The 25,526-nt window shown below is 51.4% G+C and overlaps 1 protein-coding gene across 3 annotated transcripts; it reads right to left on the bottom strand.

Annotated features, from left to right (window-relative positions):
* Positions 1–20,308: 20,308 nt before the first annotated feature.
* On the bottom strand, positions 20,309–25,454 carry POLR2M (RNA polymerase II subunit M). Of its 3 annotated transcripts, none has more exons than XM_084816583.1 (4): positions 24,838–25,454; positions 23,640–24,311; positions 23,038–23,260; positions 20,309–21,514 (listed from the first exon to the last, which is right to left on the bottom strand). In XM_084816583.1, exons 1-4 carry the CDS (start codon positions 24,969–24,971, stop codon positions 21,374–21,376), a joined length of 1,170 nt encoding a protein of 389 aa, XP_084672709.1. In that variant the 5' UTR covers positions 24,972–25,454; the 3' UTR covers positions 20,309–21,373. The 3 variants fall into 3 exon arrangements, with proteins under 3 accessions (XP_084672709.1, XP_084672711.1, XP_084672710.1); XM_084816585.1 differs by having other exon boundaries at positions 24,855–25,454; XM_084816584.1 differs by having other exon boundaries at positions 25,330–25,454.
* Positions 25,455–25,526: the final 72 nt, after the last annotated feature.

Below are 25,526 nucleotides of genomic sequence, written 5' to 3'. Positions count from 1 at the left end.
GATTAGACTCCTACAATGCACTCTGTGTGGGACTACCTTTGAAGAATGTTCAGAAACTCTCATTGGTGTTCACTGTTGGTAGGGTTGCCCCTGACGCATCACCAAAAAAGAGGAACTATTTTTCATAAAATTTGCATGTGCTCATTTATACGTGTAGATTCAAATCTGGAAATAATTACTATAATTTAAATGAAAATACAATACATTTTACCATAGTAGCAAAGAGTGTGACCAGGTGTTCTGTGTGCCTGCTCAGTGCACTATCCAGGTGGTGACTGTTGATGGGCCACTTCAAGGCCCTTTAGCTCCCCCTTCTTATGGCACTTGAGCTCTAAACTGGACTTCAAATAGAGGATGCCTTCCAACAGAGGACTGTCCACTGTGAAATAGGACATATGGCCACCCTATTGTTGTGATCACGTTGCACCACTCCTGTATTATTGTCGTGGGTTGCCAATCCATTTCGGAGCCTAATTTAACATGTTGGCTCTAGCCTTTACAGTCTTCAATGTTTTGGAACCCGGGTCTCTTAAAGACAGCTTCTACCCTACAAGCCCGCTCACCTGCTTAGACCACCATTAGAAGTTCTGCTGCTCTATAGCCCACCACCAGTTGAGCTGTGGGGGGTACATGCATGGTACCACTGAGATATGGCCCTCAGCTAAACACCAAAGCCATTGTATGGCCTCATTCATAGCATTCACACCTTTTCCTTTGCCATTTCTGTCCCTGTCAAGTTCTTGGGGGCTGGGGGCAACAAGCTATGGTTCTGCAGGTGTGTTGTCCAGGAAGAATAAGCTGTACTTATTGGGTACTTATTGGCTAGCACTCAAAACATCACCAACACACCCTTCTCCCAGTCCCCAGAACAGTTTTTAATTTTTCTTTCTTCCCCCACCCCTTTATTTACTTCAGTATGAACACAAGTGCCACTTTATGTAAAGAACTTCTTTTACTAGGTAGCCACCTTACACACCCCCTGGGCTTGGGAAATATGTCATTGATCCAGCATTTGACTGCTGGTGTGTACGTTGATGACACCAGTTGCAAAACCGGTTTCACACCGCAAGTGAAGAACCGCCTGTGACGACATCTGTTCCCAGCCTCTGTTTACTCTCATCTCAGCTTTTCCCTCATTCTGATGCAGCCCCCACTAGAGTTTTGGAGGAGTAGAGCCATCTTCCTCTCTTCCACCCCCCCGCCTCTCCTCTGCACTTCCTTGCAATTTGCTCACATGCTTATGTCCTTCCCTAAAATAATTTGCATCTGCTGAGATAACACATCTGTAATAACTGAAGAGGGACTGCAACATCAGGTGTGGGCTGCTTTGATTTTGACAGAAAACACGTTGAAGGGTGTTTTTCTTACTTTCAAAATATCCCAGTTCTAAAGGATCGGCTCAGGCAGAAGAGTGGCGGCGAAGACGGGAGGCGTTAAGCAAGAGGCCGCGAATGCAGAAAGCGGGCCCCACGGGGGCCCTCCACCATTTAGCGAGGCCATACGAGGCCGGCCGTGTGAGCTGCAGCAATCGTATCAGGAGCACCTCATTCATCACTGTGGTGGCCAGGAGTGGCAGCAGGCAAGGCGAGGGGCTTGGCCAACAGTCACCCATGGGCTGACAGATGTGTTGGAATGTTTAGCCCACCCTCTTCCCAAAGGCTCGGGGTGGGCAGCCACCTGCAGGAATAGCTTACAAATTAAATATGTTACATGATTTCAGAGCAAGTCAGCTAATGGCTGCTGGGCTCACATATAGGCTGCCTGGAAATTTGAGAATCCGCTTGCAACACTTTGAAACTATATTGTAGACAAGTGCTAAAGCATCCCTGTAGCCCAGCGTGGGCTGATTCTGTCCCCATCTCATCCAATGGAGCAGTGGGCACTTGCGGATGAAAGCTCCTGGCTGCTGAAGTCCACGGACTGGCCTGCAAGACGCCCCTGGGCTCATTTTGGATCCTGTCCGTGGGCTACCAATCACTCCAGGCAAGGCCAACCGGCATCTTTTTCATTGTTTGATCTGATGCCCAAAATGAACAATTCAGCCAAACACACACCCTTTTAGGATGCAACCTTATCTACATATACCTGGGAATACGACTCACTGAACATGGTGGGATTAACTTCAGGTAAACATCTGGGCTCCTTGACGCAAAGCTTTTATCCTGCTATTGAGATTGCTCACTCACGGAAATGCAAGTCCTTTCATGATGTTATTAACCTCCAGGGCACATCCAGAGGTATTTCCTGGTTGTTGTTGTTGTTCAGTTGTGTCCGACTCTTCGTGACCCCATGGACCATAGCATGCCAGGCCTTCCTGTCCTGCGCTCTCTCCCGGAGCATCCTCAGGTCCATATTCATTGCATCAGTGATTTCCTGGTTATCCCGTCTCAAAAAGATCTGGAAGGAATGAACCATTTTTTAAACTCGTAACGCAATTAAAACAGCCACTAGATGGCACTGTTTCACTGAGTTCTATGAAGACTTGAACATTAAAAGCTTCCCCCTCAGCAATCACGGGGTCACTGTCTAGGAGCCTGCACTAACCGTAGAAAGGCTCCAGAACAGGAGGACTGCGGGGGGGGGGGGTAGTGTAAAGGCAGCCCCATAAGATTGCACTGATTTCAGTGGGATGCAAATGTGTTTTAATTGGCTGGATCATAAGGACATGAAAAGAGTCCTGCTGGACCAGCATGGAAGGTTCACCCCACCGAGCATCCTGCTTTCAACAGTGGCCAGCCAGATGCTTCAGGGATGCCCACAAGCAGTGCCCACAGGCCTCCATGCAGCCCTCTGCCTGTGAACGTGTCCAAGCCAGGGGCCACATGGGCTTTTCTATAAGCTCTGTGCACAAAAGTGAGTGACTTTCGACATGCCTCCAAATCAAATCATACTAACAAAGGCCAACAGTTTTATGATTCATTTGTGAGATTGAACTGTTCTGTTTTTATATTGTAAGATGCCTTGGGAAGACCATGGTCTTAAAAGGCAGCTAAGAAATAGACTGAATAAGTAAGTAAGTAAGTAAGTAAATAAATGTATGTTCTCATGGACAATGCTGTTGCGGAGTCTTGCCCCGTGTGTCATTTTGATGGGAGGATCACACTGGCCATGCCCACGTCATGGCCAGAGGGACTGGGAGACATTCAGCTGGGAGGGACTCACCTCTTATGCGTTGATCCTGCTCACACAGTTCTAGTATCCAGACATGACCAGAATCATGTCGGAAGCAGCCTCTTCACTGCAGTGTTGATGGGTGGATTGGCGGCCAGTTACTGTGCAGAACAAGCCAGGAAACCCATTCCCACGTGGAGAAAAGCACCATGTTGGGGAAAGTGAACTCCCAGTTGCCAGCTGTTGACAAGGTCTGTGGATTGTCTCCTGTGCTAGGAATCCAACCATGCCAGCAAACAATGGCCAAATATTAGAGCCAGAGGTGTGTGTATACTCTGTGCTAAATGAAGCTGCATCCAACATCCTGTATAAATTATATCTCTTTGCAATGAGATCCCTTGCTTAGCATATTTGATTCGCTTGCACCGTGGATTGTGCTTCCATAGAACGGCGGCGGCAGCCCTGATTGTAGGATGCAGCAAGACTCCTGTAACATCTCAGTCCAGAATGAGCCTCTTTTCTAACACCCTGATCCCCAGGTCCCTGAGAGAGCTGCTGGTGGACAGTGAAGAATACAAGAAAGACGGCTTCTGCGAGCCCATGGACCAAGCCACCCACAGCATCTCTGTGAGCTGGTACACAGACTGTGCCTCCTTCCATCCTCACCTTCCTCTGCCCAGTCTCTGTATTGGGCGTGGCTGGAACATTCAAGCATTCCCGAAGCAGCAGCCTTATGGGTCCGCAGAGGAGGATGCCCATCCGATCCTTGAATGAGTTGTTGCTTGGGGCTTAGCTCCTTCCATCGGAAGGCATGCCTAGAAAGGTGCCTTATGCAGAAACACCATGGGAGGGGGGTGTTCTTTGAAGGTGGGTGATCGGAAGGGCCGTAGCTCAGTGGTGGAACCCCTGCTTGGCACGCAAGAGGTCCCAGGTTCAATCCCTGGCATCTTCAGGTAGGGCAAAGGAGACGCCTCTTTGAAGTACTGGAGAGCTGCTGACAGTCACTGCATAGACAAGGCTAAAGTCGGAGGACCAAGGGTCTGTCCCAGCAGAAGGCAGCTCCCTATGGCCAAAGTCCTCCTCTCGCATGCTAACCCTAGTCCCTTTGGCGTGCTGGGGCAGTGCGTGTGCTTCCCATTCCAGGCCAGAGAGGAAGGGGCCCTCTTGGCTGCCCGAAGTTTGGGAAATGCTGGCTTAAGCCAATCAGACCCGGCCCCTCAAAATCCTTAACAAGTTTACATGGACCTAAAATTCCACTGATAAGCAAACAATGGGGCTCACGTCCAAGGGAAGACGTCCAGGGGCGGAGTGTTAAGCTCTTCCATTTCCGTGAGTTTTCCTGATTAAGCTTCAAGGGTTTTCAACCATCAACCATAAAAGCCCATTTTATTTTGTAACAGCTAAAACGCCTTTTGTGAAGTGTAATTTGAAGTGGCTGCATTTTTTAGCCAATGCAATCAGATGCTGTCAATAAGATGGATGCAATCTCAGAAGCATTGCCAGATTTAACTAAATAATGATCAGACAAAAATGTGGCTTTGTTAAGTCTTCCTGAGGATGTTTGTGGATTAATTGCATCTGCGTTGGGTTACCACATAGACTAAGGATGCAATCCTATAGACACATGCCTGGAGGTAAGTCCCATGGAACTCAACAGAGTTTACTTCTAAGTAGACAAGCACAGGATTGCACTAATTAACATATTTGCATTTGGAGCCCAATCCACATGGAAGTTCTCCTGGGCAAGCAAATGGCCTTTGCGCAGTAGAAATTTCAGGTGGAATTATATATCTTGGGCCAGATGTACATCTTATGGGGAAATTCACATCTGGAAACATTCATATGGTTGTAGTTTTTAGTTGATGTAAGCACTGAAAAATTAACACATTTCCTATCACTTTTGAAATAATCTTTTGTTTGAATTGTTCAAGCTCAAAGCAGGATTTATTTTTTAACAGCGATAACATCTTCAAGAACTTTAAAAAAAATCAAATGGGAAGATGGAACTTGGCATCCTACTAGTACAGGAACACAAATCCCAGGATTCTTTGGGGGAAGCCATGACAGATAAAGTGGTACAAAATCGACGTAAGTCAGTAGTGTAGACAGGGCCACAAGAAAACTCAGCCAAGTTGTTTCTTGTTATTTCAGACATGTCCACAGAAGAGAGATTTCATCTGTCAGGATTATATTAACAGTGATATTTTAAAAGCTACACTGTCCACGTGCTGAGTGCTAGTCAAATTCAAAATCAGGGTACGACCAGCTGGGCTGACGCAAGGTATGTTGGCCCTGTCGAACAAAGTGGAAAGAACGAACCAAATGGAAAGAAGAGGCCATGAAGTGTACATGTTGGGCAGAAATGCCCAGCTGAAGGTGGCGCTGAAAATCTCTGTTGTTCGATGGATGCTGCTAACATGATTGACTTTGACTTTTTCAGATATATCAAACTACAGAAGGAACGTCTGGCGCTGGGTAACACAGAGTCATGGCACTGGTCCTATTCTGACTGCCAGCGTCACCCAAGATCTCGGGCAGAGGGATACCCCCCCTTGCATGCAAAGCATGTGATCTAGCTCTGGGGCTTCAGTATAAGCTGTTCAGAACCAGACCATTGGTCAATCTAGCCCAGTGTTTCCTGTGCTGACTGGCAGCAGCTGCTCGAGGTCCAGGCAGAGTCTGTCTGTCCCAGAGATCCTTCTGAACAGGACATGCTGCCAAAGATGGAACCTGGGACCTCGTGTGCTCCACCACAGAGCTATAGCCCCACATATTTGGTACTACCCCAAGTCATGGCTTGATTCATCTGGTGAGTACATGCCACGAGCCACACAAGCACTCGAGAGGCTGCGTTGTTTTGAAAAACCATGTTGCTGTCCTTCCTCTGATGGTGGACATTGCCAACTCCTGCACAAAACAAGCCTTCTTTTCCAAGGGGACTCGTTGTCCCGAAACCACAAAAAGGATGGAAATAAATTCCATAAGGCACCTTAAAATCCTCAGGCAATTATATAAACACAGCTGCATAAATGTTATGCACGCTCGCTCTCTCTCTCTCTCTCTCAACAACAACAAAAAGTGGGGGATTTTAAACAATTAGCATGCTTCCCCGCTTTGTAAATGTCTCTTTGGCATTCTTTTTAGTTTTGGGGGGGGGCATTTTGAATCGTAGGTAAGATGGCCTTTCCCCTTTAGGACCATTTGCTTTTCTGTAACATGAACATATATATATATATATATTAATTTGTATATTCTACATCCTAAAAGGTAGAAGATATATACAGTTCTAAGCTTGTTTGGCATTGAATGCCTTATATTTAGGGACTATGTACATCAAAAGAAATGAAGCTGTCATTGCCATAATCCGGCCCATTTTCCCCTGAAGGAAGGCTCTTGCAGCCAATGTCCGTTCTACCACTAATCCGCACCAAGGATGAGAAAACTTTGATGGATACACAAACACTTCCCTGGGGCTTACTGGATTTTACAAACTGTCCAACATCATTATTATCAGTTGGGAGATGGGTCCAAGCTTCCCCCACACACACTTTCTTTCCTTTAAGGGGGGGGATAATCTTGCATTCTGATTGGACTAATTATGTGTTGATGTTTTATCAAGGAAGATTTTCACCATGAGGGTAGTAAATGAGTGCTAGGATTTAACCCCATGTGCCTGGAACTGCTTCCACCTCTCTTGCTTCCATCAAATCCCTCCTAGCAACCCACCTTTTCCGGTGGACCCTTTGGCTCAGGGCCCCCCCTCCGCCCATTATGTGCTCTTTGTTGTTGTTCGGTCGTTCAGTCGTGTCCGACTCTTCGTGACCCCATGGACCGTAGCACGCCAGGCCTTCCTGTCCTGCGCTCTCTCCCAGAGCGTGCTTAAGTTCATATTCATTGCATCGGTGATGCTATCTAGCCATCTCATCCTCTGCTGTCCCCTTCTCCTTTTGCCTTCAATCTTTCCCAGCATCAGGGTCTTTTCCAGGGAGTTTTCTCTTCACATTAGGTGGCCAAAATATTTCAGCTTCAGTATCTGTCCTTCCAATGAGCACTCAGGGTTGATTTCCTTTAGGATGGACTGACTGGACCTCCTTGCAGTCCAGGGGACTCGTAAGAGTCTTCTCCAGCACCACAGTTCGAAAGCATCAGTTCTTCGGCGCTCAGCCTTCCTTATAGTCCAGCTCTCACAGCCATACATTACTACTGGGAAAACCATAGCTTTGATTATGCGGACCTTTGTCGGCAAGGTGATGTCTCTGCTTCTTACTATGCTGTCTAGGTTGGCCATAGCTTTCCTCCCAAGGAGCAAGCGTCTTTTAATTTCATGGCTACAGTCACCGTCTGCGGTGATCTTGGAGCCCAAGAAAATAAAATCTGTCACTGCTTCCATTTCTTCCCCTTCTATATGCCAGGAAGTGATGGGGCCAAATGCCATGATCTTCGTTTTGTTAATGTTGAGTTTCAAACCAGCTTTTGCACTCTCCACTTTCACCCTCAACAAGAGGCTCTTGAGATCCTCTTCGCTTTCTGCCATTAGGGTGGTATTGTCTGCGTATCTGAGGTTGTTGATAATTCTCCCGGCAATCTTAATTCCGACCTGTGATGCATCCAACCTGGCGTTTCTCATGATGTACTCTGCATATAAGTTAAATAAGCAGGGTGACAATATGCAGCCTTGTCGTACTCCTTTCCCAATTTTGAACCAATCAGTTAGAATCATAGAATCATAGGGTTGGAAGGGGCCTACAAGGCCATCAAGTCCAACCCCCTGCTCAATGCAGGAATCCAAGTCAGAGCATCCCTGACAGATGGCTATACAGCCTCGTCTTGAATGCCTCCAGTGTGGGAGAGCCCACCACCTCCCTAGGTAATTGGTTCCATTGTCGTATTGCTCTAACAGTCAGGAAGTTTTTCCTGATGTTCAGTCGGAATCTGGCTTCCTGTAACTTGAGCCCATGATTCCGTGTCCTGCACTCTGGGATGATCAAGAAGAGATCCTGGCCTTCTTCTTTGTGACAACCTTTCAAGTACTTGAAGAGTGCTATCATATCTCCCCTCAGTCTTCTCTTCTCAAGGCGAAACATGCCCAGTTCTTTCAGTCTCTCTTCATAGGGCTTTGTTTCCAGTCCCCTGATCATCTTTGTTGCCTTCCTCTGAACCCTCTCCAGTTTGTCTACATCCTTCTTAAAGTGTGGTGCCCAGAACTGGACACAGTACTCCAGATGAGGCCTAACCAGTGCCGAGTAGAGGGGAACTAGTACTTCCCAGGATTTGGAAGCTATGCTTCTATTAATGCAGCCCAAAAGAGCATTGGCACATCACATTGTTGCAGCCACATCACATTGTTGGCTCATATTCAGCTTGTGATAGACAACAATTCCAAGATCCCTCTTGCTTGTAGTGTGGTTGAGCCATGTATCCCCCATCTTGTAACTGTGCATTTGGTTTCTTTTTCCTAGGTGCAGAACTTGGCATTTATCCCTATTAAATGTCATTCTGTTGTTTTCTGCCCAGTGCTCCAGTCTATCCAGATCACTTTGAATTGTGTTTCTGTCTTCCAAAGTATCAGCTATCCCACCCAATTTTGTGTCATCTGCAAATTTGATCAGCATTCCCTGCACCTCCTCCTCCAAGTCATTAATAAAAATGTTGCAGAGCACTGGGCCCAGGACTGAGCCCACTCGTTACCTCTCCCCAGTTTGAGAAGGTCCCATTGAGAAGCACTCTTTGAGTCCGATTCTGTAGCCAACTGTGGATCCACCGGATGGTTGTTTCATCTAGCCCACTTTGAGCTAGTTTGCCCATCAGGATATCATGGGGCACTTTGTCGAAAGCTTTGCTGAAGTCGAGGTATATATCTACAGCATTCCCACGGTCTACAAGGGAGGGTACTTGATCCAAAAATGAGATCAGATTTGTCTGGCAGGACTATTTTTTGACAAATCCATGTTTGTTCCATGTCTGGTTCTTACTGTTGCTTCTTGACCCTCGAACAGGTCTTTCAGGAGACAGGTAAGGTGTTCTGGTACTCCCATCTCTTTAAGAATTTGCCAGAGTTTGTTGTGATCCACACAATCAAAAGCTTTAGCGTAGTCCATGAAGCAGAAATAGACCTTTTTCTGGAATTCTCTTGCTTTCTCCATGATCCAGTGAATGCTGGTGATTTGATCTCTAGTTCCTCTGCCTCTTCGGAACCCAGCTTGTACTTCCGGTAGTTCTCGGTTCACATACTGCTGAAGCCTAACTTGTAGGATTTTGAGCATCACCTTGCTGGCATGTGAAATGAGCGCAATTGTACGGTAGTTTGAGCACTCTTTGGCATTGCCCTTCTTTGGAATTGGAATGTAAACTGACCTTTTCCAGTCTTGTGGCCACTGTGGAGTGTTCCAAATTTGTTGGCATATTGAGTGCAGCACTTTAACAGCATCATCTTTTAGGATTTTAAATAGCTCAGCTGGAATACTGTCATCTCCGCTAGCTTTGTTGTTAGTAATGCTTCCTAAGGCCCGCTTGACTTCACTCTCTAGGATGTCCGGCTCCAGTTCAGTGACCGCACTCTCATGGCTATCAGGGACATTAAGATCTTTCCTGTATAGTTCTTCTGTGTCTTCTTTCCACCTCTTCTTAATCTCATCTGCTTCTGTTAGGTCCCTGCCTTCTTTGTCCTTTATCATGCCCGTCTTTGCACAAAATGTTCCCTTGATATCTCCGATTTTCTTGAAAACATCTCTAGTCTTTCCCATTCTGTTGTTTTCCTCGATTTCTTTGCATTGTTCATTGAAGAAGGCCTTCTTGTCTCTCCTTGCTATTCTCTGGAACTCTGCATTCAGTTGGATATATCTTCCCCTTTCTCCCTTGCTTTTCGCTTCCCTTCTTTCGTGAGCTACTTGTAAAGCCTCATCAGACAGCCACTTGGCTTCCCTGCATTTCTTTTTCTTTGGGATGGATTGAGTTGCTGCCTCTTGAACAATGTTACAGACCTCCATCCATCGTTCCTCAGGCACTCTGTCTATCAAGTCTAATCCCATAAGGGATATGAGTTAGATCATACCTGAATGGTTTAGTGGTTTTCCCTACGTTCTTCAATTTCAGCCAAAATTTTGCAATAAGAAGCTCATGATCTGAGCCACAGTCAGCTCCAGGTCTTGTTTTTATTGACTGTATAGAGCTTCTCCATCTTTGGCTGCAAAGGACATAATCAATCTGGTTTCGATATTGACCATCTGGTGATGTCCATGTGTAGAGTCGCCTCTTGTGCTGTTGGAAAAGAGTGTTTGCTATGATCAGCGTGTTCTCTTGGCAAAACTCTATTAGCCTTTGTCCTGCTTCATTTTGTGCACCAAGGCCATGCCTGCCTGTTATCCCGGTGATTTCTTGGCTTCCTACTTTGGCATTCCAATCCCCTATGATGAAGAGGACATCTTTTTTTGGTGTTAGTTCTAGAAGGTGTTGTAGGTCTTCATAGAACTGATCAACCTCAGCTTCTTCAGCCTCAGTGGTTGGGGCATAGACTTGAATTACTGTGATGTTGAATGGTTTGCCTTGGATTCATACTGAGATCCTTCTATCGTTTTTGAGTTTGTACCCCAGTACTGCTTTTCCCACCCTTTTGTTGACTATGAGTGCTACTCCATTTCTTCTAAGGGATTCTTGCCCACAGTAGTAGATATGATGGTCACCTGAATTAAATTCACCCATTGTTGTTGTTGATTCGGTCAGTCGCTTCCGACTCTTCGTGACTTCATGGACCAGCCCACGCCAGAGCTTCCTGTCAGCCGTTGCCACCCCCAGCTCCCCCAAGATCGAGTCCGTCACCTTCAGAATATCATCCATCCATCTTGCCCTTGGTCGGCCCCTCTTCCTTTTGCCTTCCACTTTCCCTAGCACCAGCGTCTTCTCCAGGGTATCCTGTCTTCTCATTATGTGGCCAAAGTACTTCAGTTTTGCCTTTAATATCATTCCATCAAGTAAGCAGTCTGGCTTTATTTCCTGGAGTATGGACTGGTTTGCTCTTCTTGCAGTCCAAGGCACTCTCAGAATTTTCCTCCAGCACCACAGTTCAAAAGCATCTATCTTCCTTTGCTCAGCCTTCCTTATGGTCCAGCTCTCCCCACCATAGGTTACTACGGGGAATACCATTGCTTTCACTATGCGGACCTTTGTTGTCAGTGTGATGTCTCTGCTGTTAACTATTTTATCAAGATTTGTCATTGTTCTCCTCCCAAGAAGTAAACGTCTTCTGATTTCCTGGCTGCAGTCAGCGTCTGCAGTAATCTTTGCGCCTAGAAAGACAAAGTCTGTCACTGCCTCCACGTTTTCTCCCTCTATTTGTCAGTTATTAATCAAGCTGGTTGCCATAATCTTGGTTTTTTTTCAGGTTGAACTGCAACCCAGCTTTTGCACTTTCTTCTTTCACCTTCGTCATAAGGTTCCGCAGCTCCTCCTCACTTTCAGCCATCAAAGTGCTTGTCCATTTTAGTTCGCTGATTCCCAAGGTGTCGATGTTCCATCTTGCCATCTCATGTTTGACCACCTCCAGCTTACCTTGATTCATTGATCTTACATTCCAGGTTCCTAAACAGTAATTCTGTGCTCTGCTCTGCTGTAACTGAGCAGAGGTAGTGGAGATGCCAGACACCTATGTTCTTTCCCTCTTTCCTCCTGCCTCTGTCCTCTTCCTCCCCGCTATTGAATTTCCTTCGAAAACTCCTAGGCATAGATTGGATTACCGTCCTGCCTTATACATGGGGCTGCCCTTCAGACCAGCTCAGAAGCTCCAAAGGGTACAGCATTCAGCTGCAATGATTCTGGCTGGCTTCCCCAGGTGGAGCCCTAGGACATCACTGCTGAAGAGCCACGCGCCCTGTCCAGGGTGGGTGAACAGGTGAACAGGGGGCACTGGGGCACCCCGGCCTCCCAGCCTGTGCCGGCCCCACCCCAAGGTCCAAAGAGGAGTTCCACTTGAACACTAGAGCTCCTGCTTGGGCCTTGCGCTCAGTGTGGCAAGGTCAGAACCAAGGGGGCGGCCCGCACAGCCCACGGCCCTCCCCACGCATTGACCTGCCCTCCTCAGGCTTCGTGCCCGCCCGCACCGGCTGCGCATTCCCTGCCAAGCCCAAGTCAAAGTACTGGCACTCACCTGTGAAGCCAATCGTCTTGGGACTCAGCCATCTGACAGAGCGCCTCCTCCCATATCAACCTACACTGTGCATTAAGATCCACTTTGTGCAGGTTTTTATCCTGAAAAGCAGGCTACAAATCTATTAAATAGTAATTAAATCATGGTCCGAGGCAGTCCTTCTCGGGATTCTGCGGTACGAGCGGTCCGCAATTCCTTCCATGAGAGAAATGCACAGATCAGTGACACCAGAGAGAGCCTTCTCTGTGCTGGCACCTTCCTGCAGGAGGTGCACTTGACGCCAACGTCGTACTCTTTTTGCCGCCAGATTAAAAACTTTTTATTTGCCCAGGCATTTTCAGTGGTTTAATTTTTAAATCTACACCTGTATTTTTAAAAGTTGGTTCAAATAGTTTTTATGTCTCTTGTCTATTTTACATCAGTACAATAAAACCCAACTTCAGATGTATTTATTATCGTACTGAATAGTTCACTTTTCTGTACAGTTCCCTGGAATCCTCTTTGGGATGAAGGTTTATAAATTTTTTTTAAAAATAAAAGTTTTTAAACTTTTAAAAGAAGTAAACAATAAAAAAAAACCCTCTTGTACCTTGAAAACTGCCATGTATGAAAGGAAGCCAGCCAGCCGAAGATGTTTCTGTGCCTGAGGCAGAACACTGAGAAACAGCAATTCAACCAAATATTCGTCAAACTGGCCCAGTAATTCGAGAAGAATCAGTTCTGTGAAATGGCCCCTCCCTACTTCATTTCTCCAAATCATTTCACTGATTCTCCAGCACATTCAGTTGGGAGTAAATCCCAGTGAACTCAATGGAGATGACTTCTGATTTGACATGCATAGGATCACCCTGTTACGCTCTGATCACGCCCTCAAAAATTGGCATGGGCCATCTTTTAAACCCTTGGGTCTGCTTTTTGAGTAACACGTCTTTGGCAGGGCAGGAGGAGGGGTGGGGTTGCAAGACATTTTTTAAAGATATGTAAATGTAAGAAACATTAGTAATTTGGGTTTAAACATTGGGTTGCCTGGAATGGCCCACAGGGGCTTCCTATTGTTTAACAAGTCTGCTTCCATCATAGCTTTCTCAGGGGAGGGCATTTCATGCCGCACCTCTGGAATAAAGTGAGCTGCTGAGGAAAGCTGTGGCCGTCCTACCGCAGTGTGCGTTTCTCTGTGGATATTGAACTGCTGCCCACTGTGATGCTGTTTCCCCTCCACTCCCAGTAAAGGAGGCAGCCATTTTTGCGGCAGCAGCCATTTTGCATTTTCCAAAATCCAAAAGGCACCTCAAAACACAACTTTCTGGGTGAAGCAAAATGGCAGTAACCTCAATTCTCTTTCACCCAAAAGAATGTCGCCTCACTCCTGCAATATAGCTGAAACAAAACAGCCTGTTTTGAGGTGGGCAATGAGAAACGGCCTTGTCAGTCTGGTGCAGCCAGGAAGTTCTCCTGTGCAGGTCTCATTGAAATGAGCCACACAAGAACCCTGAGGGGCCTTCCATGGGGCTTGTGCAGGAGAACATCCCAGTGCGTGGTGCCCCCAGGATCAGATCCATCTCTTGTGCCTCGCATGTGTTGCTCTCAATGGTGCAACACACGGGCTGCTTCAGGGAGGCTGCAAGCAAAATCTTTGGCTTGGTGTGGTGGGGAGACAACACGCAGAGGACCGGAAGAGGGAGAGGGCGGGGTGGGCATGCACAAATCCAGTCACCCCTGCTGATCAGTGTTCATTTCTAGTTTGGGGTAAGAGCTAAAGGAATGAGGACCCAACGGCTTCAGGGAAGAGATGGGTCTTGAGGTGGGATTTGTGAACAAGCTACAGCGGCCCTCACAATACAGCTCAAAGCCTACCTGAATGTTTTGCGTCCCTTTTAGAACAAACATTGCACTCACAGCATCCCACGGCAGGAAAAGCAACGCCTGCCAGAAAGCAGCCAAAGGCTGTTTCTTCTCAGTGGCAAACCGAGGTGTGGAACCAGAGGTCTGCGGCCACCACCTATGAGGGAAGCGGAGGCAGTCTTTCCAGGGGCAGGTTTTCAACACCATGAAAGGTGGGCAGATGGATCCGGGCTGTGGGGACACAAATCCACCTGGAAGTTCTGTGCACTTGAACATCTTCCATTCATTGCAATGGGGTTTGCACAGAAGTTCCCAGTGGAGGAAGAGGAGGAAGGTATCCGCAGGATTTCCCACCTCAGGCTCCCAAATGTCTCAGGTCAGTCCCGTAGATAAACAGCAAAGCTCATGAAAGATGACGGTTTTAAACCGATTCCTGCAACATCATAGTGCCTCTTTACAAACAGCCAGTTATGTGTGGTGTGATTGTGCACCTCTCCAGAAACTTCCACAGCTAGTTGAGCCGCCCCCCCCCCCCCGCTGGAGCCCCTCACAACACAATCTGGTGCCTGGACATTGCACACACCCTGCAAGAAACATGTGTGTGACTTCTTCTCCACAACCAGTTCTGGCAAAGGCTGGACTAGGCTCCCCCCCCCCACCCCCAGCTGCTTGGGATTCTCGGCCTGCTTCCTTGCCAAGGGATCCTGCTCCCTGCACCACCTGCTTACTCTCCCTCCCTCACTCTCCCCTGACAGCAGAAGAATCTTTGGCTCACAACGCTTCTTAAAAAGCATCTATCCAGGTTACACCATACAGACAGGTCCTCCTTGTAGCCATGTGCTCAGCACCCATCAATTAGCCTACCAGAAGACTTTGTGGCCCTGGAAGGGGAGGCAACAGTCCAGGAAAACCACGCCACAGCAGGGTTCCCAGCAGCATCGCCCTGGCCCAGCTCTCTGCAACTGCAAGAGACAGGAGAGTCTTTCCCTCAGAACAGGGGACGAGATGCACAGCTGCAGAGCTGGGGGGGCAGGGGGCTCAGGGAAACATCCTCCAGCCAGCAACTGTGGAAGCAACTTTTGGCAGGCGGGTGCAGCCTCCTTGCACCACTGAGGCAGGCTGGTTGGATTCAGGGGATTGCCCCCCAGCCAGCCGAGCGTGGGAGGGTTTCAGTGGCACCTGTTCCATCCTGCGACTGGCTGGGAGGCAGCCACGGCCATCCAGGAGAAATGGGTGCCCGCCTTTAGGGAGGGAGGGATGGCCTTTGGAAAAGCCAGCCTGGCGCAGGTGGGGGCTCCAACTCAGGTCGGTTGTTTGAAACGCGGCCGAGCCACTCCGCTCCAGAGACCGATCCAGATCACAGGGTCGAGGCAGGCCACCAGTCGACCTGCACCAGGGCTGGGGAACAGTGCTTCAGAGGCCTCTTGGGCCAGGCCCCCTCCCCTGGGGAGCCGCCCTGCTCACTGCCATGGCCCCCAGCTGCCCTTGCGCCTCCTCCTCTCTCCTGCCATCGCTCCAGGGAGCAAGCGGGCCGCGGCATCTCCTGCTCCTCCTGTCCTGCTCACCACGGTTGCCTGGGCCTGGGCCAGAGCCAGGGAGCAAGCAGGTTGCCATGGCGAAGAGGAGGGGCAAGTCCAGGGGACCTCTGCGGGGGGGGGGGCCCTTGGCAGCAGCCTGACCAGGCCGACCCTTGGCACCAGCCCTGGCAAGGGGCCCTTTTTGGCAGAAGCGCTGCATTCCCATGTGGCTGACTTCCTGGGCTCGCATGCCACGGCTGGAGGGGCCAGAGCCAACTGGGAATGGCCAGAGCTGGCCATGGGTAGGGCACCACACACACTCTCTTTCTCAGGCACGCGCACGATGCACACGTGCAGTGCATGCATGTCCAACCTCCCATTTCCCCAGAGGCCCATGGGAAGCCGGCAAGCCCCTTTGCAGCTGCTGGCCCTGGGCTGCTCAGCTGCCCCCCTCCCAATTTGGTGAGCTGATCTCTCAAGCACTGTGTGGGGCCGGGGAGGGAGCTTCATGAAGCCCCCCCCCCCGCCTTCATAGAATCCTAGAATAGTAGGGCTGGAGGGGGCCTACAAGGCCATCGAGTCCAAGTCCCTGCTCAGGGCAGGAATCCAAGTATCATCACTGCACACGCTGCGAAACAAAGACTTGCATCCATAGCGTGCTGGACGCTCATCCTCAAGAGCTTTGTGGTCTCCTGCTCAACGCAGAGTGTTTCAGGGTGGCCTTGGAGGGGCAGCAGGGCGCTTGCACTGCAGGAAAGGCCTGCTCCTGGCAGAGGCGAGAACCTGGTTTGTTGCTCTGGATCAACACAGCCTGAAGGTTTGGTTGCTCCTTGTGGGGCAGGGGGGCAGCTACGGGGATGGCCACGATGCGGGTCCGCGCTTCCCAATTTACTATTGTACCACTGGGTTGTGTAGGAGCACGCACACGCGCTCCTGGGTGCTCCAACGGTGCAGCTAACCGCCCTGCGCAGCACCAAGGAGGAGTCTCGGGCGCCTCGGAGGATGGCGCCTCCCTCGCAGCAGGCGCTTTTCTGGGCCAGGGCCCGCCTCTGCTGGTGCCTGGACGACGCAGTGGAGAGGACACGTGCGTGCATTCCCACGTGCGAAACGCGCTCGGGGCAAGGAGGGAAGCCGGCTCTGCGCCGAGGCTGAGAAGCCGGCGACGCAGAGCCCGGCCCACGAGCGGGGCGCGGCCCGGGCGCTCCGGAGCCCGCCCCCGCGGGACGCCCTGCCGGGGCCGGCGAGGGCAGATGCGAGGGGCAGATCAGCCCTTCCAGCTCCCCGCGCGGGCGGGAACCGGCGGGCCGTCTGAATGCGCGCGTGGCGGAGGAGACCAGGGCGAAGCGCGAGGCCGCGGAGGCATCCCCGCGGGCAGTGAGCGAGGCGCGGACGGCGTCGGCGTCGGGCCTGGCTCCCCCTCGCCCGGAGGGCTGCCGCGAGGGCGCGCGCCTCGCCCGGGCTGGGCGGCACTCGCCCCGCGCGCCGCCCCCTCCTCGAGAGCGGCCGCCGAAGCGCGGCGGCGCGACTGGCCCCGAGCCCGGCCCGCGCGCGCCCTCCCCGTCGAGGCGGCGGCGGCCGGAGGGGCAGGGCCCGGCGGCAAACGTGCGCCGCCGCTGCCCTCTGCTGGCTCCGCGGGGGAGAGCAGGCCAGCGGGGCTCTCGCGCCTCCCGCTCGTCCAGCCGCCGCCCCGGGGCCCCGGCGGGCCCCGCAAGGGGGAGACGCGAGGTGGCGGCGGCGCGCCGGGGGCTGCGGCGGGGCGCGGCGCGGCGGGAGCACTTGCTTGCCGGCTGCGCCCTCGCAACGGGGGGGTTGGGCTGCCCGCCCAAGGTGGGCTGCCCCTGCGGGGCCGGCGCGGGGGGAGAAGCGCTCGTCAGGACGGGAGCTCCGCAGGGGGAGCTCGCGCACGTCGGCGGCCCTCCGTGTGGAACGCCCCGGCCCGGGTCAAGGAGGCGCGCATGTGTCGGGCTGGCTCGGCGCACTGCCGGGAACGGGGCCGGCAGTTCCCGGCCCGCCGCACCTGCCAGCGGCGCGCTCGCGGCGGCGCCGGCCTGCGCGACCCGCCGGCCCGCGCTCTGCCCCGCCGGGAGGGCGGCGCCCGAGGCTGCTCTGAGCCCCGCCGGCCCTCGCGGGCGCGCTCGCAGCAGGCTGCCGGAAACGCGCGACCTGCCGGCTGCGCACGGGGGAGGCCCGCCTGGGGGCCGGCGCCGGGCACGTTGCGCCCGGCAAGGCTGCGCCTCCGCGGGCTGCCCTGGGCGCGGGCGTGCGCTTTCTGCCGAGCGCGGCCGCGGCTCCGGGGCGGGCGAGGCAGGGCTGCGGTCAGCGCGCTGGAGGGCCCAGGGGCGCGGGCCGGGGAGTCGGACGGCGCTTCGCCCGGCGCAGCTCATCCGTATGCGCGAGGCAGGAGCGCAGCTTCGAGGGCGGGCCCCTCGCCCGCGGTGGGCGGCCGGCTTCACGCGCTGCCCCGCCGGCCTGCGCTCTGGGCGGCGCGGCGCGGGCGCCGCCGGCAACGGTGCCCTCGCCCGGGCGCCGGAGAGGCTCCCGCCTCTTGCAGATGCCGCTCCGAAGCGGCGCGTGTTCATTTGCACGCCCACGTCACGACAGCGAAAGAGGGTGTGCGCCCGCCCGCCCGCCCCCCGGGGCCAGGACTGCGACACCTCCGCGCGTGAAACTCGCCCACGGGCCGAGGGGGCCGAGGAGCGTGTTTGAAGCGCCTGGATCACCTTGGACGTGGCGGCGGCCCCCCGGCGGCAGACTTCCCCAACCGCCCGTGGCGTTGCAGCTGGCAGCCGGGCAGGTGAGCAGGCCCAGGGCAGAGCTGCAGGCCGCCCCCCCGCGGGCGGGCCCCTCTCGGGGCTGGGGGGCAGCGCCCAGGAGCGCCGGCAGAGCGGGCGGGCGCGTCGCGGCCAGCTGGCAGCCGGGGCCTTCGCTGCAAAGTCTATTTTAACCCATGTGAAGCTGGGCCCGTTCGCTAATTTATTATTTCAGAAAACCAGACTCGAAGAAAACATTTGCAGAACAACTCTGGGGAGGGAGACAAGGGGGCATGGCGTAGTGATGCCACCAGGCACCCCGCCGCAGTAGCTTTTCCCTGTTCAAGCTGTATCGTGTCAAAACCTTGGCAGAATTCTCCCCACACACTGCCAGGAGGTCACTGCAGAACAGAGAAGAGAAAGCAGCTCCAGCACCAAGCCTCCGCTTCTTCCAAGCCCTGTTTGCCTCCTTCCAGCCGTTTTGCCACAACCACACTGGGCAAATAGCCTGCTTGGGGGGGGGGGGGGACAAAAGTAAATATCCAAATTTTTAAAAAGGGGAGAGTTTAGTTCAAGAGGGAAAAAACCCAAACTCAAATTCAATAAACTTCAGAAGAGTTTCTATCCATGGATAATTAACTCTGATGTCTTTCTAAAAACGAGAATAATTGAAAACAGGGACTTAAAGTTGATCCGCAGAGGCCTCCCCGAGATATTTATTATTGCAAGCCCACAAGATCTGTCTGGGTTCTGTCACTGGGGATGGCTAAACTTGGTGTCCAGATGTTTGTTTAAGTTGCTCCCACATAGTTCTGAAGTCCATTAGCAAAGGTTATCAGGGAGCAGCTCTGCGAATCTTCCTTGACTAATATTCTCATTTCTTTTGCAACTTTGATGTTTTCTTTCATTAAAATTCTTGGCCCTTTGCCACTCCCACCCCCAATCTGTTTGGCTTGCACAAGAGAGGCCTGCAGACATGACATACGACCGTGCCTTCAGTTCGAGGAAAGCTAATATTTATCATCAGTTGTCATTAAACCTTGCTGTAATTGTTGTGGTGACAATCAGAAGGGCTTAAAATGAAAAAAAAAAATAAAAGTGAGAGAGCAGGAGGTTGATACATAGTGATGTGGGTCAGGAAAGGAAAGATTTCCACCAAATGAAAGTCAGCAAATTCCCGCACTTAATGGTACAATGCTTTAAAACACAATGGTTTAAAAATGCTTTTCTAAAAACCAGGAGAGCAAACTTAGGGAGGGATCCAAAGGCAGAATATAAAACTATAAAGCAGGGAGAGGTGGTGGATTTGGGGCACCATTAGGGGTGGCAGAAAGGCAGACAAACAGATCTCACTAACAAGCTGAAGCACAACATGCTGTGATGCTCTCCTGCGTGAGCCCAGCAAGGGAGCTCTCCTAGAACTGCAGAGCTGCAACAAAAGCCAGGGCTAGGGGGGAAGCAAGGACCTCAGGGAATGCGGCTGAGACAACTACCATTTGGATCCACTCTGGATGGATCGGACCCAGGCTGAGAAGGGATGCACAGTTCCCAGCCCAATATAGCCAGCTCCGGATAGGAGTGAGTCCAGAGTGCCCTCCGAGTGGATTACAGTGGATGTATTTAGACGTTTAACTCCTCTGTGCCCCAGGGTGGAAACCAGCACTAGCACTCCCTGAAAGCCTGACAGCATTTACAATAAAGCGTATCTTCAAAGTAACACCCTGCTAAACAATATATCTGCCACTCACCACGTAGGCAAATCAGGGAGGGGGTGGGAAGGAAAGAATCCCGCCAGGCACAAGTTGCTTTCCCGCCTCTTCTCCCCCTTCACGCAGAAGCCACTGCCAAGACTTTGCTCTGGGCAACAAGGCAGGAAGGAGAACATCCTTACAGCAAACGGGCGAGTCTCTGTTGCGCTACAATTTCATTAGAGTCACTCGAGCTCTCATACTGGAGGCAACGAGGCCACATAATTTATTGCACCTCCCAGCCATTAAGACGCTAGAAGTGCAGAAGTTATACAGAACTTGAGTCATGTCTGGGACAGGGCACCTCCTGCGGCCAAAGCCAAGATGGCCTCCTGCCTGGTCAAAGGCTGCACCCAGCCCCTTCAATCGCAGCTCGGTCCCGTTTTAACTAAGGTGGCAACCCCCCCCCCCCCACCAAATTCTCCATTTTATTTCATATAAATGTTACTGTGTTGCCACATGGGGAGTATCCTGGAATGGCAGAGGGCCATCTGCTCCCCAAGGAGACCTTCTAGGAAGAGCTCACTTTGCAGCCGCTTTCTCCCCACCCCACCCAGGTCCTCTTCTCACCTAGGCCCAGGGGCCCCTATGCCTGTAGCACTCTTCTGGCAACCGATGCTTGCTCGGCTCTGTGAGAGGACTGGAGTGTCCCGTCCCCCAGACGGATGTCTGAGAACGGGGGGCCCCCTCCCACCCCGCCCCCAGAATCAGCCACCCCCGAGGCAGAGGATAGCTGCAGGGGTAGAGCCACTAGCTGGTGAAGTCCTTCTCTTCCCTAGGGGACACAAGGGGAGCCACGTTCAAATGGGCTGATCCCAAATACTGACGTAGGAACATATAAACACTAGAAGCTTTTAATAGAAAATATTGGAATCTTTTACACAAGTGAACACCCTTCAACTGCTTGGGAGCCGCCCTTGCCACAGGAAAGATCTGAAGGCAACCGGCAGAATTTGGCCACTCCTGGGCTGTCATACGTCAAGGCTTGGGACACAGGAGACTGTGCCTGCTCCTACACAAACCCAAATGAGCCACGCCACGTGGACTGGTTCTGCACCCCACCAGTCCCCAAATGCACAAGCACCCTTCGTGGGCAACAGCAAAGGGCCTGCGAACATCAGCAGGGCCTCTGGTGCCTGAGCACTCCCCGCATCCTCTGGCCAAGATGCGGCAGCCCACAAGACCAAGAACCGTCACTCTTGCTTCTGAGTTGTGGTCAAACCCCCAGCGAGGCCCTGGCACCCATCTGCAGATTCTGTTTTGCATTCAGTCCTCAGCCGAGCTGTAGCCATCCTCGTCCCTCACTTCCCTGTAGCTGGCCACCATCTCCCCCTCTGGCTCATAACGGACCATCTTAATGCCGAGCCTCTCAGCTAGCTTTTGGGCTGCGAGCTTGGCTTGCATTTCCTGCAACAGAGAAAAAAAATGTATGAAACATGAGAGCATGTGCTCGGCGAAGAACCAAACAGTGATACGTCACAGCAATGAAGATTCATATAGGCAGTCCACAGAATTCCTTAATATCAGAACATATTGCTATGTTAGCTCTCAAGGAAGATGCTCAGAAGAGGGGAAGGGAATCCAGGGACTCCTTTGCCATGTTGTGCTGAATACTGGAAAGGATTTGGACGCAAAAAAGGCATCGCAGCAAAAGGTGGCTAGAAGGGCTCAAGGCCAAATGTTCCCATTTAACCAGGGAAGGTGGATGGGAAGATCCAGTTCTCCCTTCTCTTTGGCATCCCCAATGCCTGAGTATTGCTACTAATGCATTAATTCATGGACATGATACAAGAGATACCGTAGAGCAAAAATAAAGCCATGTCTTGTCTTCAGCTGACTCATTAAAATGCTAGAAGCAAGCAACTGTGCTACACAGAATTAGTCTTCAGGCAAACAGCTTCAGAGAGAAAAAGGATAATCAGGCCAATGCTAGCCTAGACTGCAGCTCTCCAGAGCAACGAGAAAAGGTGGTGCATGGAGCAGATGTGGCCCTCGTCAGCTGCTATCCCATCACAGATGAGCCCTCAAAAGTGGCTTATTAAGGTAACAAGCAGCAGCAACATAAAATAAAGCTGTGTGTGGCAGAATAATATTGTTCTGACTGGTCTGCCAGGAGGAGGGAACCTGTGGCCTGGCAGGCCTCCCATCCAGCCCACTGGCCTCTCCCTAAGCCCTGCCCATGCGTGTGTGTGGGGGAGATTGTGGGAGAGATGAGGCGTCAACCTCCCCTTCTCTTCTGCTGCTCAGCTGATCTGTGGGAACCTGAGGCGTGGGGAAATGCGGGTCCGGAGAGGGCAAGGCAAGCTGGCGATGTAGGAAGAGGGATTACTTCCTGCATCACCAACGTCCTGCATTCCCGTGCTGTGCACTGAGGGGGGGCTCCCTCCTCCTGTACTGCCAGCTCGCCTGCTCCCTCCACATCCCCAAGAACTGGGGAGAGAGAGAGAGAGAGAACGGGAGAATGCTGCTTTGGTCCCACCCACATTTGTCTGTTGACACACCCACGGCTAGCATGTGACCCGAGAAGGTCATGCATGAGTGAAAGTGGCCTTAAGGCTGAAAACGGTTCCCCACCCCTGCTCTATGCTGCTTGTATTCATTCCAATTTCATCTGCATTTAAAATAACACTTGCAAGTAAGTTAAGCAGATTTTCACAAACACGTGAAAAAGATTCAGAATTCAAATACAGCACTGAGAATTGCAAAATTTTTCAAATGTTGCTTTCTCGTTGTTTGCTTATTTTGTATTTCTAGAGCTGTGAGATCCATGCTAGTCCCTGAAGCTCCTCCAACCTCCAACTGTTCTGAACTCTGGGGGAAGGCAGCTCCTGTTTTTCATCGAAATCCCAGAGGAAACCCCTCCTCCCCACCCCACGGACATCCCTCAAAACTTAAGAGCTTATGCAAAGCATCAGCATGTTAAGCCATACCTCATAAGCTTCTTTTTGCTGGATCTGAATCATTATTGATTCTCCTATGGACAGCAACTGTGTAGGTTCATGATGAAGAGGTGGCAGCCGGGCAGCTGTGATGTCATCCAAGTGTTTCTTATCTCTACGACGTCTTTCTTCTGCAGAAACTGAAGAGGAGGGAGCTCCAGGTGAAGGAATATCTGGAGAGCCATGAGATGATCCACTCAACTCAGCTGGCAATCTACCAGAAAGCAAGAGTTTGCTCAATGGGACTTCCCAGGGGGCTGTGCCTCATGTTAACAGAGTTGGTGTCATTTTAGCATTTCTGCTTAATGCGCTGAAAAGCTCTTAGGGCAGCTCTGCCCTTTCCCACTCTTGCTTTGGCAAATGAGAGCTTTTGCTCCATTCTACTGGTTATACCATAAAGACTAGCACTCTCCTACATTGATATGCATCAATCCAGAGTAATGAAGCATGCAAAATTAGCTAGCTAGCTTGTAACGCTTATTTAACATTTCCTCCCCAAAACATGTAGCAAAAGCTACCCAGTAAGCATAACATACACTTGCGGTGTTATAACAAAAATGGCTCCCAGGGAGATGTGTTTGCGTGGTACTCACACATTGGTTTTAAATTTGCTTCGCCGTGTCACTGGGTTCTTTGCCCTCAGTTCTAGCACTTCCATGTAGTGTGGAGCTTGGGGCATCGTGTTTGGAAGGTTTGGAAAAGGGCTGCCTTTACACTTAACATTCTGTCCCTTCTCAGGCTTTCCCTCACATCCTCGCTGTCCAATTGAAATTCTTGCAGAGGCCTCACTGCTCCTGCTTGCGGATGGTGCTGGATTTCCAGTTTCGCCGAGAGAAATGTGTTCAGGTGCCTCTGAAGCATCTCTTGGAAGTCTGGCTGCAGATACCTCCAAAACATGTCCCTTTCCTTGAGGAATACTGGAGACCTCCAGAGTTTGCCCAGCGACTTCAGTTTTATTTTTTGTGCTTCTTTTCTTGGTCCAAATACTTTGCTTGTTTTGCGAAGCTGGCTCGAATTCATTGCTAAGGTTAAGACCAGAATGCTCAACAAGAGATGAATCTTCACATGTTGGCATGTCGCTGCTGACAACAACTTTCCGTTTGCTGGATTCAATAGCCTCTTGTTTTTTCTGGAACTCTAATCTAACAGCCAATAAAAGTTCAGTTGTTCTCCTCAGCTCTTCTTCTTGTGCTACAACAATCTTCAATTTCTCAACAAAATCAGAGATCTTTTTACCTTTATCTGGAAGTCTGCATATAAATTTCCTGCAATATACAAGATAGAAGATACAGCTGATTTAAACTCAAGGTACATGCAATGAAAGGGCATGTCCCAAGTGACATTTCCTATTCCCCCGACCTCCTCAGCAAGCAGCCTGTCAAATGCAAGATCAGATTTCTTGGCAACCCATCACTGCATTCTCCTCAAAGTAAAAGAACATCTCAATCAAACCCTAGAATGCACAACTAAAGTGGGGATGGGGGGGCGCACATCTCAACCCATGGGACCTTTAGCCACGCCTACTTGGAGCTTTCATTTCTAGATTGGGGTGTACCTTCCAACATTTCGAGAACTTTAGTTATTGAGCAGTACAGAAATGAAATAAACACATTTCACAGATGAAAACAGGGATGTTCTTGTGTACTTGTAACACCTCTATTACCGCACCCAAGCTTGCTAGCTGTGCCCCCCGCAAGGCACATTGCTGAAGGCTCTTCCACGTTAAGCCAACTAGTTTTATTTATTGGGGGAGGGGGGGCAAGTAACTTTTAATAGGATGTTTCTTCTCACAATAAATTTTGTTGTACCCATCCACTGCATGCTCCTGGTAAAGAGAGCTGTAACTCCCATTGCGCAACATTTGCTTTCTGGATGGGGTGATTATAGGTGGTATGGAAAAGTGGAAGCTCGCTGGCAGTTTGCATTCCTAAGTGGACTTTGCAAGCGTTGGTCTTCTACGTGACTTGTTGCTGTATTATAGACACAATGCAATCGCACTGCGTTTTCTTCAGGGAGACAACATTGCTCAGTGTGCATGCACAAGGTCCCAGGCTTGGTCCCCAGCAACATCTCCGGGTAGGGCCAGGAAAGACCTTTCTCTGCCTGAGGCCCTGGCCGGGCACGGTGGATTGTCCAGGGGCTTCATAGTTTCGCCCAGGGGCAGAAAAGCGGCACATCAACGCCACCACAACCACCAGCTTTGGGGAGTCAGGATGCATCTCGGTGCCAGAAGCGCGCGGAGGGGGGCGGTCACCGGAAGCCCGCCCGGCCGCCTCCCCTCACCGGTCTCCCAGCAGCCTCTCCTGCCGGCTCAGCATCTCCCGCAGCTCCGGCAGGCTCCGGCCCCGCAGCGGCTCCGGCGGCGGCGGCCCCGCCATGCTTGCCCGGGACGAAAACGCGCACGCCCCGCCGGCGGAGGGGCGGGGAAGAGCACCGCTTCCGGCCCGGGCCGGGCGCCGCCATGCTGCCGGAAGAGTGCT

The sequence above is a fragment of the Heloderma suspectum genome, chromosome 11, assembly GCF_057233095.1.
Source record: "Heloderma suspectum isolate Gila_16-S chromosome 11, 16-S_ref, whole genome shotgun sequence".
Taxonomy (NCBI): domain Eukaryota; kingdom Metazoa; phylum Chordata; class Lepidosauria; order Squamata; family Helodermatidae; genus Heloderma; species Heloderma suspectum.
Note: the sequence above shows the minus strand (reverse complement) of the source record. Positions and strands in the feature narration are given on the sequence as shown.